The sequence below is a fragment of the Megalops cyprinoides genome, chromosome 6 (genome assembly GCF_013368585.1).
Source record: "Megalops cyprinoides isolate fMegCyp1 chromosome 6, fMegCyp1.pri, whole genome shotgun sequence".
NCBI lineage: Eukaryota > Metazoa > Chordata > Actinopteri > Elopiformes > Megalopidae > Megalops > Megalops cyprinoides.
In genome coordinates this window covers 11,024,677-11,039,890 of record NC_050588.1, presented here as the reverse complement: position 1 = coordinate 11,039,890, position 15,214 = coordinate 11,024,677, and the positions used below count along the sequence as shown (strand labels likewise).

At 43.4% G+C, this 15,214-nt stretch overlaps 1 protein-coding gene across 1 annotated transcript in view; it reads left to right on the top strand.

Annotated features, from left to right (window-relative positions):
* Window positions 1–771: 771 nt before the first annotated feature.
* Window positions 772–15,214, top strand: part of LOC118778951 (von Willebrand factor A domain-containing protein 5B1-like) — a 29,998-nt gene continuing 15,555 nt past the window's right edge. Inside the window, exons 1-8 of the mRNA XM_036530753.1 lie at window positions 772–813; window positions 3,484–3,649; window positions 5,186–5,347; window positions 5,639–5,858; window positions 6,273–6,427; window positions 7,025–7,156; window positions 8,442–8,566; window positions 13,545–13,721. Coding sequence (XP_036386646.1) covers window positions 3,511–3,649; window positions 5,186–5,347; window positions 5,639–5,858; window positions 6,273–6,427; window positions 7,025–7,156; window positions 8,442–8,566; window positions 13,545–13,721 — 1,110 coding nt within the window. The 5' untranslated portion in view covers window positions 772–813; window positions 3,484–3,510. The remainder of the gene's footprint in view (window positions 814–3,483; window positions 3,650–5,185; window positions 5,348–5,638; window positions 5,859–6,272; window positions 6,428–7,024; window positions 7,157–8,441; window positions 8,567–13,544; window positions 13,722–15,214) is intronic.

Sequence of the window (15,214 nt, the reverse complement as noted above, 5' to 3'; positions counted from 1 at the left end):
CGTGTGTTGGTGCAAAGTGTATGTATGTACTGTAAGTGTTCATGTGTATGTGTATGTGCATGGATATATACGTGTGTAGTATTTGTACATGTGTGTGTACACATGTGCATTTGTGTGCATACTGCGTGTGTGTGTGTGTGTGTGAGAGAGAGAGAGAAAGAGAGAGTGAGAGATGCACGTGCATATGTTTGTATTTGTATGTATGTGTCTGTGTGTGTGTCTGCATGTGTGCACAGGTGTATGTGTGTTTGTGTACCTGCATGTGCATGCGTGTGTGTGTTGAATAGAGGATGAATGGGGTATACGCCCCCCCCCCCCCCCCCCCCCCCCTTCCCTTCACTCTACACACAGTGTAGCATTTAATACAGTCTTCTCCCTGGCCATCAAAAAGGAGACAGGAATGGGGGCTCTCGTCATCAGCTGCAAGCAGGGAAAAGGGGTGGTGCCGGTGCCGAGAGCAGAGAGGGGAGGGGAAGGCACCAGTAATCTGTTGCACAGGACTCTTCCACTGACAGCAAAGCTTTCAAAACTCCAGCTCCAGAAGGAAACTGAGGGAGACTTCCATACCCACATGTTTGCATGCTGAGTGGATTGCTGCTGACTTTTTTTTTTCCCTCATGCAAAGCTTGAACCACCGTGAGCGCCTACCTTGTGTGCCAGCTGACCACAACACAGAAATCACTGACCAGTGAGAGAAGGAGAGAGAGGAAGAATAATAGCCTTCAACATCCCCCAGGCTAATACTGCATGTTTTGCCCTTTCAAGAAGGCAGAATCCAGGCTTACCCGAGCTCCAGCTGGACACTAATGAGAGGTAAGCTCTGCCGTCTTGAGAATGGTGGGAGTGCTCCCTCGCCTACCTGTTGTTGTCCGTGCTCCTGTCTTCCTCCTGATTTCCTCTGAACGTGAGCTGCCCGTTCTGAGTGGTTCCGCATGGGGACACTATGTTAATGTGCCAAATATGTAAAAATGTTATGCATAAGCTAGTCATCTGAGTGGAAGGTGGCAGAGTTGTCCAAGATGCGGGTGAAAACACTGTGTACTCTGGAGGGACTTATGGGTGTTTAAATTATAGGTTTTGTTCAATTACCAGGTTAGAGCAGCGTGGCCTTTTTGTGGGTTTGTCACTGCAGTGGCAGTATGAATCATTATCATGATTATTACCACCAGTGGTTTACGGTGGAAAAAACAGCAAAGGAATCCAATTCATTCACCATCAACAGGTGGCTGTCTTACTTGCCGGACATCTCTAAGGAGCTTTTATCAACTGAAGCAAGCATGGCTGCTTCCACACTGACATTTTGGCAATTCTACGACATGCTTTCAAAGCCAATTAGCATTTCCTGAGAGCCAGGAGTATTCTGCAGGATGGGAATTTTCAGAGAAACAGTCTCTCATGATCCCCATCATTTGAGAGAGCTCATTATCACATTCTCTGTGCCAGTCTCCACAAGAAAAATGTTCGCACACTCACACACACTGGGAGGAAACTTGCCATACAAGAAAAGAACAGAAGCACTCGTTGTGTTAATATTCGCAGTTCACCTATACAATGCAGATGCAATAAGGATAGCCGAAATGGCAGGCAAGGGGGCCAAATGTGAATTCAATTACTCTTACGCAGAAATTCAGTCACTGTGCAGTGAAGCAATTTTATTACTGCTTTCCAATAAAGAGATGGAAAAACAGGTGCTTTGCATAATTGGATTTTTCCCCAATCTCTTAAATTGAAATATGGAGCCAAGTAAATGAGTAAATAATGAGACAGTGCATGCTTTTAGAGCTATAATGCACTGAAACCGTTGGTGCTTAGGAGTCCTTGTTTATTGGCCGGTACCTCTCTTGGCGAGAGTGATTCTTGTTGTATCCTTGTGAGAGGACAGGAGTAATTTTGTGGTGGCAGGCTTCCCGTAACTGCTTGGCCGGGAACACACGATGGCAGTGTTGACACGGAGAGAGGTCCAAAGCAAAGGGTGGGGTGGGGGGGTGCGGAACGGGGTTGACTGAATCAAGCTGACCTTTTCAATTTCAATTAAGATAGAGTCACAGGCCACCAAATCTTAACTTAATTACTCAGGGACACTTTCCAGACCCACATGTCCCCATGGACTGTCATGGTCCCTTTAATAAATTAACACCCTCGATGCCTGTCTGTTGCAATGACACCAAAATCTCACCCTGTATTTGTAATCAACTTGAAAACCTACACATTTAGCAACTATAAGCTGCTTTCAGAAAAATATTTCTGAAGTGTTAAAATGTTCCAACAGGACAAAACATTTCACCCCTTTATTATCATAGTGATTTAACTGGTATGTGAATTTCACAGTTAGTTATCTGGAAAAAGAGGAAGAGTAAGCATTTGATTGAACATACCCAGCACATAGCAAAATGAAAGACTTTCACAAGGCTGTTTTAAAAATGCATCAAATTTTTTGACACTTCAGTTTGTAGGTGCCTCATGTAATTGAATGTCTGAGCGAATTCAGGCTTCCCAGCAGGCATAGTTCGCGAGAGCTACCCCCGACAGTTCAGCCTGAAGGGAGAGGCCAATGGGAGAAAACACTCTGAATGCTCTCTGTGTCCATCTTAAAGCTGTTCGGCCCTGTCAGCACAGAGAGAGCAAGAGGTAAAACCATAAGAGACACAGAGCCCTGCTCCACACGCCCTCCTTATTGCCGCCATACGTCAGGCCCCGCCGTGAGAGATTTGCATGACAACGTGTGCCGTGGGCGGTGACCCTCCTGTTTTTCACTCGTTCCCCCCTCTCCCCTGTTTTGCACCTTTGATGTTGCGTTAGTTTTCCAGACGCCGCCTTTCATCACAGCGCGTGTGTACAGAGCGCGCTCAGCAAACACAGGCGCCAGGTGCAGCCCTGCTTCCAGGCGGCTCCTCCCCTCTAACGACCGACAGTCGCTCAGTCCCTCCGTGAAGGTGCGATAATGTCACCGTGTTCAGAGGGGATACATCTCAGGGACCACGCAGTTTTCTAGAGGTGCTCCATGGATTGAAAAGCAGGTGTGGTTACCCCAGACCAGGTCCCCTTGTTCCACCATTTCAAACTCACTCAGGCACATCACAGTAAATATTATATAATATTTTGCTCTTGCCATTCTGTGGTCCTTGTTTTGAGCGTTTTCAAAATCCACGGAGTCACAGCTGTCAGGCACGTGAGAGCTCTTAACGTGAGGCAATCAAGCTGGATTTTGAAGTACAGATGTTGGCACCCGGTGCTTGCATTCAGGAAGGTTATCCTGCAAACTCGCCAGCTGATTAAGACAACTAAGGAAAATGAATCCCTTCAAATGATGAGGCAGTCTATCAGATGTCAGAATCAGACTAAACAATGGAGTGAACCTCTTAAGATAAACACCTGATAAGCCTGTCCTCACTATAAGACTTGTTTTTGCTCAATGCAAGAGAATGACAGAGAAGCGTTGAAGGATGTTCATGTTCCTTCCTTAATTTTTTTTGCAATATTAAGAAGGAAGGCAACCATAGAAGAAGCATCATGCCTGGCTTGATCAACAAGGGGAAAAGGACTGCCCTGCCACTCTGTGTCTCGGAAATCACTTCCTGTGTCAGAGGTTACACGCTGGCAATGACGGTTTCCATGAGTTACAACAACATCGAGGACCATCCCATTGAAGGTGAGCAGCCGGTCTATTGACATATGCACATGTAAGTTTAAGGTGGTACAGTCTGTGAGTAATCTGACTACATATCAATATTGTGGTTATTTCCCACATAATATCTGCCAGCAGAGCAAAAAAGTGTAATCACTGATATAGCATCTCGGGCACCAATGTAGTTTTACAAAATTTTGAATCTCCTCCAACCCTAATTTGTCATGCTAATCCATAACCCTTAAAAGCTGACTCAATGCCCCATTGATTAAATTTGATGTCCGTCCCCTTTACTGCCATCGAAGGGACACTTGCAGCGTCAGACAGATCCATCCGTCAATAAAAGAACAATCGGACGCGGCGTGACATTCGGCGAAACGGTTCTGCCAAAGCACCAGGCAATGCATTTGCATGAGGAGAGCCTTTGTGTTCTTTCAAAACATCCTCTCTACCCACCCCAACCCCCTCCACCCCCTCCAAAACCATCAAACAATTTAGTCTGTCTGAAAAACAGGTCATTATATTTTATATTCTTCTGTGTGAGTCATTAAGCTTAACGGGCAGCACTGGGACCAGGCCTGCAGGCCCCAAGCACCCATGGTAATGTCTCCCTAATGCCTCATAATGGCGTCTGAAGGAGTGATCAGCATGATTGATCTGATATACTTTGGCTCATATGGCTCCTCTGGGCAGCCTGCATCTCAGCCAAGTCTGATAAAACATATTGCGTTATGTGCAGAGAGCGGAGCAGGCCTGCTGGCACAGTGCCCCTCTACAATATACTGCAATCTAAGCCGTCCATGTTCCTAGATCAGTTTGATATCCTTGAGAGAGGATTCACAGACTGGCCCCACATCTTGGATTGCTGATGTAGGGTTGATTTAGGCAAGCTTGTTCCATCCTAGCACAAGAACTTAGCAAATGCCACATCTATTTACAAGTTTATCCACCACTCAGAATGTTCAATGCAGGAATCTTGAGATGCCGACCAATGGGAAACCGTACCAATAACAGACGTAAAGGATCTGTTCCTACCACAAAATACATTTAATGTACCATAATAAGGCATTAAACAAGTAATCAGTGTGTTTGTTTACACAGTAATGCAATAAACATAATGTGCAATGTAAAATCAATGTGGATGTAGATGCATGAACCTTAGATCAATGTAGAGTGTAGATGTTGGCACTGCGCCCTGCGGTTCAGAAACAGGTGATTGAAACGACAAATCTGATAATGGTGAACGCCTCCTGTATTAACAGTGTGTGTCTGCATATTGCTAAGCAGCGTATTACAGTGGTGAAGAGCAGGGCTCATAACCGAAAGGTTGCTGGTTCGATTCCCTACTGGGGCATTGTTACTATAGCCTTGGCCAAGGTACTTAATCCAGAACTGGCTCAGTAAATATCCATCTGTATAAATGGGTAACAAGGAAAAAAAAATCTGGTAATCTGTGTATCCCTCTGGATAATAGCATCTACTAAATGACAGTAATGTCATGTACTATGGCCTGAGGCAGACGTTTTTTTAAGCTGGTTGTGAACGGCAATTCTCTTCCAGGTATCTTCATTTACCCATTGGATGAGTGTACCACAATGGTGGGCTTTGAAGCCATGGTGTCCAATCGAATCATCACAGTGCAGATCAGAGACAAGGCCAAGATTGACGACAGCTATTTCGACTGCTGTTCAGTGGCCAATGGAGCCTTCCAGACCGGCAGTGGTGAGGAACACTCACACATGACTGACACATTTTGAGCTTTTATCAATTTTTTAGCTGACTTATGACATCATTTAGACTGCTTTTGAATTTATCATTTGATGTATGCTTTCAATTAAAAAGTCTTTGGTAGGAAGGCCAAAAATGACATGTCTTTTCAGACAGAAGCAAACATGTCCTAATACTAATTCCAATACAGTAAATATGTCATAACTATAGCAGAGGTTTGAGCACAGCCTTCATGTGTGCAGTTCACATGCCTAGAGTTTAAATACAGTTGGACTTATACTCCAGGTCATATTGTGCTGGACGAGGACCTGGAGAGGACTGTGCTAGTGGTCAACCTTGGGGTCATCCCCCCTCTTGAGACCGTCACGGTGCTGGTCAGCACATCCTCAGAGCTGACCACCCTTCCCAATGGGGCTGTCAAGGTCACCTCCCCTACGGTCTGTACCCCAAAAGTCCAGAGGTCTGTCAACGAGGAACAAGGCTTCTCCCCAAACCTGGCCAGAGTGTAAGCATTTTCTGTTGCTAAGATGAATCAGCATGTGAAAATCGAGCACTTATCCAAAGTAATGCCCCGCCCCCTCTCTTAATTCATTGACTGGGTCATCTTTTTTCACATTATTCTCGTGTCCAGGTAATTTAGGTGCTTTTATCTAGGAAAAGGCTTTAGGACTCAGTTCTCTTTCTGATTAGTCAATAAATCAAAGCTTGATTTATAAAGAGCTCCAGCTGAAAGCATAATTGTAATGAATGGGTTAATTTCATGGACCATTTTGAAGGAGATCTGAGAACCAGATGGAGTAGAGACACCTGATTGTAATACAGGTGTGGATCTATGAATGAACGACTTAAATAATGGATAACTTAATGAATACGTGGATATACTAAACTTAGCGACACTGACCAGTATCATTCTGCTCAGGAAAGACAGGCACCACTGTGCCTTGGGTCCACATGACCAGGGCTCCACCAATAGCCAGCTGTGCCTGGCCTGGCTTCTTGAAGAGGAGCCTATCAACTCAATCGACTACGAGTTTAACTTCCAGCTGGAGATCCGGGGCCCCTACCTCCTGGCAGGTCAGTGCCTGGTCTGATGGCATTCAGCTCCACGTTCAAGTCTGGTGGCATTTAGTCAATTTCACCATCACTGCCTGGCATGCAGAAAACGTGATTAAAATTGATCCTTGGCCTGTGATTAGCTTTTGATGCCAGAATGTCTGAAAGCTCATTGTTTTGGTTCTCTTAGTTTTTTCTTTCTTTGTTGCTCATATTTTCCGCTCTTATTTGTCATAGTCTGTGGAAGTGTATGAGAAACTCCCCCTTTCAGTAGGTCCCAGACCATGGCCAATATGGCCACTAAATGAATTTTTCACACATCAGTAACTCTTCACAGCATTCAGTCCTTCATTTTACATTCAGCACCTTTACAAGGCATTGAGTGTATGTGTATGTAACCAGATTTTGTTGTTTGTCCGCCCAGCTAAGGTTATATGGGAAGAGTTATCTGTTATGTCTTGATATGCTTAACTGAAGATGATGTGATGATTACACATATTTCTTGGACATCTACATACCTATTTGATTGTATCCCAAAGTCACCAGTCATTTTGCCTGCGAGTAGAAACGCAACTCTTGGTTTCAGAAGGTTTGGGGGGTGGGGTTTTCTGTGCACAGGTGTGGAGAGCCCCACGCATGCCATCCGGGCCGATGCTGACCCCTCTGCCCGCTCCGCCACCACCGTCGTCATCACGCTGGCTGACAAGTACACCTATGACTGCCCCGTCGAAATCCTCATCTACCCAAGCGGTGAGTACCCCGTGTCCGTCACGGGCCGCGATCTGCGTTCTCTGCTGCCTGTGAGTCTGTGATGGAGGACCGCGAGAGCCGCTCTGGTCAAATGATCTCTGTGTGCTGCGAGACATCAATGAAAAAAAAATTCAGAGAGCAGGTGATGTACGGTGAGAACTCCATGTCCCATAACCTACTTTAATGATGCACCTTCCACCTTCTCCTGTGAATTCATGGTGATGGCTCTGAGTTTTAGAGCCGTTCAGGCTCCGTCTGGCGCCCAATGACCTCTCTCCATATTACACCCCCCCCCGCGCGCACAAACACACACACACACACACGCACACACACACGCACACGCACACACACACACAACTAACACGACCGCCCCGCAGGTCTGACAAGCTCTTGAACTCCACAAAGTTGATTCTGCCCTTCTTGGCCTTAGCTTAGCTGGCTGTCTCTATGAGGCAGACATTAATCTTGAGGTCCTGTGCAACCGTCCCCTGAGGGCAAGTGCTATTCCTCACTTTAGAAAGAGATTAAAACAGCAAAACAAAGACAAACTGGGGGTCTGAGTTCAGCAACAGTGCAATCAATAGCTCATAAAATAACTGCCTTCTCAAACAATTGGTCACGGCTCTACTTCAGCCAGCTCCTGCCCAGGGTTTTTTTTTTACCAATATATCAAGGAGAGGGAACACAATCAGGAGAGGTGTGCCACGGTGCAGTGCAATTTTAAAGCAAGGCTTCTCTGCACATGTGAAGCCTCAGCGTGCTGAAAAGCTGCTGGTGGGGATTGAAATTTGCGCAGACCTTTTTTTTTTTTTAACTAGAATGTTCTTCACTGAAACTGAGAGAAACTGGAATGTAAAATGTACTGGCAAATTCACAGTGGGAGATGTTACTGGTGTAAAGCCCTAGTAATTGCACAGTAGTGCAGAAAGATGAATTGGTGTAGAATGGAACAGGAAAGAGAGATTATGCATGTAATTTTGCATGTTTCTAAATTGTGTAAGTGTAACTTGACATTCACCTCACTCTTTCATAAATGTGGTCAAACAAAATCAGCCACATATTACAGCTCACAGTAAAATTGGTTATTTGTGTATACTGACAAATTCATTGTTCATCATATAGTGATTCATCAAGAAGAACTGAATAACTTTAAGATCATTTAAGATTTCTGATAGGTGTGTACAAGCCGTAATCATTAACAACATTCATTTTTTTAATGTGGAGAATTTTTTCCTTGCTTTTAATGTGGAGAATTTTTGCTTCCCCCACCCACCCCCATCTCCAGAGCCACACATGCCACACATCCTCATCGAGGACGGAGACATGACAGCCGAGGAGTACGAGGAGCACCTCAAGGGGAGGAGCGATTACATCAGGGGGACGAGGAGGGACCCCAGTGACGAGAAGAAAGTGAGTGGCACTCTGCAAGGTTTGGGTTGGGTTGAGCAAACAGTTGTCCTGCCCCTGACTGTCCTGGGCAGAGGGGAGGAGGAGTGTTACCTATGGTTCCAAGACAACAAATGTTGAGTTCATTTTTTTGTCGTTTTTTCATCACCAGAGACCTTTACAGTGTCCAAATGTCGTTTACAGCAGTGACATCGTTAGGTCCGCTATAGCCCTGAATATTTTAAGCATAGCCCCGAATATTTTCGCCCTGAAAAAGGCGGTGTTTATAGCAAATCAACAGACTGTGTAACAGAGCAGAACTTGACTTGCAGCGTCTGAAGGTGTGATAATATTTATTTATTATAAAGGTAGATATAACTTCTCCAACCTACCGATGTCGACCTCCCTTCAAAAAAAAGGAAAAAAAGACAAGCCCCAGGAAAACTTGACTTATCCCCTGATCTTTTCAATAGCTAGAAATGCCACTGGTTTACAGACACAGAAGTTGCTTGGTTTTCTTTTCTTTTCTTTACCAATCAAAAACCTAGCAATAATTTAATGCTTATGTCATACTAGAGGGTGCAGAAATTAAATAAACATGCAGAAAACAAGCATTTATGTTTCTTTCAGGATAGATCCAGCTCTGCCCTTTGCAACAGTTTTCCTTTAAGGAGGGACTTCCAGAGGGCAGTCTGGTGACTTTTTTTTTTATAACTTGGCAGCACCAAAGGAAAGAGATATGGGCCATAGTATTGGATGGAAGGCAATTTGAACATGTGCAAACTATTTTAGATATTTCAGAAAGTGGCAGGACACAGGAAAACACAAACTTTGAGAAAGCTGGTCTACAAGGCTACAAGGAGAAAACAAAGGAACGCTTACACGACAATATGAATTTTTTATTTCCCTGGTGGTATGCGCATCTCTTCATTTTGTAATCGCAACAGCTTTGTGTTGGACATGCTTATGCATTCCAGTTATCAAACTGTGCTGCAAACATCCCGCTGCTGTGCATTTTTGCATTTCCATCAGCAATCGAGTTTATGAGTAGACACCCCACTCACAAAAATAGTCACTAATGTTCACACCATCCCTGGATATTACAGATTTACATTACATTATTGTCATTTAGCAGACGTCCTTATCCAGAGCAACTTGCATAGGTTATAGTCTTTCATGTTATCCATTTATACAGCTGGATATTTACTGGGGCGGTTGTGGGTTAAGTACCTTGCCCAAGGGTGCGACAACAGTGCCCCAGCAGGGAATTGAACCAGCAACATCCCTGCTCCTACCACTGCACTGCTGCCCAAGTACAAGTTACCTTAACTAGTTACATGTCAGTCTTTACTTTTCATGTTGTAGCTACAGTTAATTTTGTTATGCTCATGCATGGATACATAAATGATTTGTAACCATCAGCATGGTTTGTTTAAAACAAATCAGTCTGAGAGATCGGTTTTCTTGAAAAATACCAACATATCTGCAGCTTCGTGTGTAACTCTTCAGACCTCAAAATTGTGCAGACATGTGCACAAGTTACATGGCAGATTTCTTTAAGTCTGAGAGGGAGAGAAAAGAGAGAGGGAGAGAGAGAGAGAGAGGGAGAGAGAGGGAGAGAGGGAGAGAGAAAGAGCATTTAGCCATAAAATGGTTTCCATGGAAACCACCTAATGGTCTTCACCACCGGGCTCCATATACCTGCACGCACAGCGATTAGAATGATGCCTTTCTCATTCATCTGGGTGGCTTTGTTCTTCTCTGCTGAAAATTCCAGACAGAATTAGAACCGGGTATCCCATGGGAAGTTTCTGATGGGAAATATCAGAAAGAATGAACACAGCTGTCTGTATTTTCTGGATCTGTTATTGTGTTACATGACAAAAGAACAGAGCTGAAAGGGCTTTGGCAAATGATTCAAAGCGGTGGTGTGGGAGTACAGGGGCTGCTTCTGCATTTTTTTTTTTGGGTTATTGCTGTGTTTTTGTTTTGTTTTTGGCCCCACATCTGTTTCGACTGTTTCCCTCAGCCTGGGTGGCTTTAGGATGCCGGACAGCAGCGGCCTCACAGACAGACACCTGCACAGCTGAGGCCAGGTGCTGCTCTTTGCCTTCATTAGGCCTGGTTAATAAAGACAGCCAGAGGTTCTAGTAGAGAGAGAGGCATAGGATGTTGCCTGTGTTATGCTTGGCACTACAGGGGAAACTTTAGCTGAACTGCCAATAGTCCAGACCGTTCCCTACTGAGTGAGAGGCTGTTTATTTTGTTTTGCTTACTTGCTTTTGGCCGGTGACTGTTTGTTTAGACTTTTGCTCTGCCTTTGCCTGGTAAATAAACAGTCATTGGCTGAAACCACCTATTAATGGTTGTGTGCCCATAAAACCACCACTTGGTACTGTGGCAACCTCTGCCAACTTGCCACACAATGATTTAAAGCAGTGCTTTTTATGTGTTGGCATTGCCTTTGACAAATGGATGGTCTAGACTGATCTCAGTATAAACACAATTATAGTGGCGAGGTACAGTTGTGTGTCACGGTCAACACAATGCAGTTTCATAGTTGAAGGGCTCAGGGGCCGTATTTAACATCTGGTGTTGTCACTGTGTGAATGACATTTCTTCTTTTTCTCAGGAGGGAGACCTTTCCCCAGGAACTTGATTTGAAATTCTGAGGAACTGCCATTAATTGTCTGCTCTCACTCCTGCCCTGGGTTGCTAGGATACGCTACAGCTTTACATAAATCTTGTTTACAGATATGATTAGATTAACTCTGAAGTGGACATTTTGAGGTCAAGGAAAAAAAAGATAGCTGCTGTTACAAGTGGTGCTAGTAGAAGGGAATTAGTTATTCAGGATGAGATACAACGTATGAACAATTCACCACCAAGGGATCAACATAAAATTAAAAATATACAATTATCTTCAAGTACAATATCAGTGTTAAATGTGTTACTGAAGCCACAACTGACACATAAGCAATTTAAATTGTTCATGTTTTAAACAAACCCAGGGACAATCACTACAGGGGAAAAAAACATGGGTTATTATATGAACAAAAATCATCCTGGCGATAGAAAAACATAAGAGGCAAGTAAAACGAAGGCATGAAATGAGAAGTGAGCAACAAAAAAGCACCGCAGAGTGGTTAAAATAGAGAAGCATTATTTTAAAGGGCTGCCTTCGGGAGACGATGAGAGGTAATCGCCGGCCAGCCGCTTCTAATATTAGAGGGCAGTTCATTCAACCGCGGGGGGCCCAGAGATGAGATCGAGATTTATAAAGGAAAAGGAACAAATAGGAGGATGAGAAAGCCTGCCTGCTCAACGGCAGTCTCAGGAGACGAGGGCGAAGGTGGGAGGAGGAGGAGGAGGAGGAGGAGGAGAAGGCGGAGGAAGAGAGGAGGAGGGCAGTTGACATGACATAAAGAAATAACTGCTATAAGGTAACTAATAAGGCTGTGAACATGCAAAGCTGTAAAGCAAATTCTGCGAAGTTAAACTGGAGCTGTCAATTTATAGAGCGTAGTAGTATGGGAGAGGTGAGGAAGCATGAAGTTTAATGGCGGAGTTCTGTTGAATTGAAGCTGAAGAGAGTGTAGAGCTCAGAAATGGAACCCTGGCTAGAAAAGATTGCAGAAACTAAGGGGAGATATGTAAGCAATGCTTGGGCAATGAATTGTTTAGAATATATTGTTAGAGTGGAACAAATGTTGGTGACACCAAATTACAGGAGAATAAAGTTCAGGAGTAAGGAGTTACAGCAGAAATAGGTTCAGAGTGGGACAGGAAGCTGTGACCCCCGGGTTTTTAGCAAAAGCAGAAAGAAAGAGTCATTGACTCCAGAGAGGTACTCCAGAGTTGCTGGGGTGAAGAAACAGGAAAAAATAATAGGTCACATTTGGACAAATACAGTGGGAAAGCATTATCAAGTCATATATAATCAGTCATGCAATATGCAAGTCTGGAACAAGCATAATCTACGGTACTGAAATCATAGGTGTCATACATTTTAGTGTACAGTAAGTGTGTACAGGTCCTTTTAAATTACAGGAAACATATTGATATATTCAAACATGCAACATTCCCCTTTTGTATAATAATTCAGTAATTCAGAGTTCCATTTATGTAATAGCTATGAGACCTTGTACATTAACTATGAAAGTGTAACTGGCCATCTGCTTTATGAAAAATTATTGGCTGTTACAACAGGTTGTCAAGGTGCTGTCTTTAAAGTTAACTCTTATATGATTTCTATCTGAGTTTATCATAATGAGCCATATTGGTCTTCCCAGTCATTGTGCCAAAAGCAATAACATAATTTTTGATGTGCTGTGCCAAAACACTTCTTGATCCAAAATGACTTCTCTTCCCTCTAATTAACTAGCTAATTCAAAAAGCGTGAAACTGCTTATAACTCTGTGTTTCACCTACTATATCATAGTACAATGAAACCTGCCTAGATTAATTTAAAATCTGAACATGAATTAAATTGGGTCACTTTCATTGCTCTAGTCTTCAAGATTTCTTTTTTAGTCTTGTAATTGTGTGCTGAATACTGTGACTGTGCTTGACTTTCTATATTTACATTTATTAAAGGTATATTAAAGGTATTCTGAAGATGCCCTGTCTGTAGCTATGCATTGCTGAAGACCTGTCTCCTGAAATAACTATGCTATTCAGCATAATACAGTGCACCTCAGAAATTAGCTGCTGGGTCACAGGTGTATCTGACTTGACTATGGAATTAAACAGTATCGTTGGGTTTGGATAGCAATCACATGTGAAACGCAAATGCCGGTGGTGAAAATAAATTTTGTATTCTGCCAGCCCTTCTTGCAATAGTCACGCTAAATCATTAAGTTTCGTCAAAGATGCTGCTCCTCAGATGTGTTTTGGTCATAACGCATTATATTTTGCTGTTTACTTTGTCAATAACTGTAAGAACGCAGAAGTAGGAAGGGTCACAGTCTCAAGGTTAACGCAGGCCGCTAATGACCAACAGGTGGAGATCATACGCAAGCGGCTCCACAAGGACATGCTCCACAACCCTGTGGTCATGCTCAACTTCTGCCCTGACCTGAAAGCCTTGACCTCTGACCTGAGGCGCGTCCAGGGGGAGTTCATCTTCCTCATTGACCGCAGCGGGAGCATGAGCGGTGTCAACATCAGTCGAGTTAAGGTAACACCTCCTACATGGGCTTGCCTCCTGATTGGGCTTTGTGATGCTGCACACTGTGATGTCACAATGCGTTGGAATGAAACCTCCTCCGCAGAGGTGAAGGCCCATTAAGGAGAATGCAATGACTTACTGTGCTATTGTATTCATTTCAGATTCTGGGACAGAGAAAACAAGTTGGCAAAGCCAACTGCTGGAAGGAAGCAGCTTTCTGTTTCGATTAGAAACACCATTCTTGGCAGGGATCTCTGGAGAAAGATCTGATAGTACATCTTTAAACTGAGGACAGATGGTCCCCTAGGCCTGATAAAAGCATTGGACGGTCTAATTCCATATTGGATTGAGGGTCAGGGTTGACTTAGGTACCTGCATCGGACTCTAAGCTTGCTGATGACTGGCTTAGCCTATTCTGTGAGGCATGGCTGGGCACTCCCTTAAGCCGGTTTTGAACAGGATTTCATCTTCTGACACCACACATTTCCTTTTGAAGGCTTAGGAAATCACAGTGATAAAGCTATTTCCTCCTGTTCTTTGACCTATTAAAAGCCTGGCCCAAAATGTTGCAAACCAGCATTAAATACATCTCATTACACACATTAAAGACTCTGTGGGGACATTCCAAAAGCAGAGCAATTCCACACAATGTTAATGTCACCATCTCTCCAAGGGTGGGACTTTTAATATGAAACTTTAAACTGTTGATGTTTTGATGTTGGCCACTATTTGAAGGATTAATGCTCTTTCACTTGGTTTCCCAGTATCATTAGCTTGAGGGAAGGGCATATGCTTAAATTCTAATAATTATTTATGACATCCTTTCCTCATTAAAAGTCTATTGGTGTTTCATTCTTTTATTCTGTCCAAGGGTTTACGTTGTCATCAAAGGACAAATTATGCAGCTTTACGCAACCTCGACAAGAATGGAGTCTTTAATTGCACCACATGAATACAGTGTCTTCAAAACCTGCTTGTTCTGTTGTTGCTGATCATGTAAACCAAGGTCAGAGTAAGAGAGGGAGGAAGAGAAAGCACTCCATAATTATTTTCATATACCAAAAGATCATGGTGAGGTATTGCAGCTTTAATGTACAAATATATCACTGTGAACTATGTTCTGACATTACATAGGCAGAGAATTAAAAGGAGTGTCAAACAAGACTTAAAAAAGAGGGGGGAAGAGAGAGAGAGAGAGAGAGAAAGAGAGAGAGAGAGTGTGTGTGTGTGTGTGTGTGTGTGTGTGTTCCTTCTAAATCAGGAAGTGCTTATTACTGGAATGTTGTTATAAACATGGGCCCAGTCAAACAAGCCCTTCATTGCTGTAAGTCCGTTAATACTGAATAATTAATACACTCTGCTGAGATAGACATTACAAAACCAAAAAAAACTTAGGTTATAGCATAATCATTGGACATATAGGATTCCTAATCGTGTTGACATTACAGACACAATTTTATTGTATCATTTAACATCAGTATTGTATCGTTTTACTAGTTATT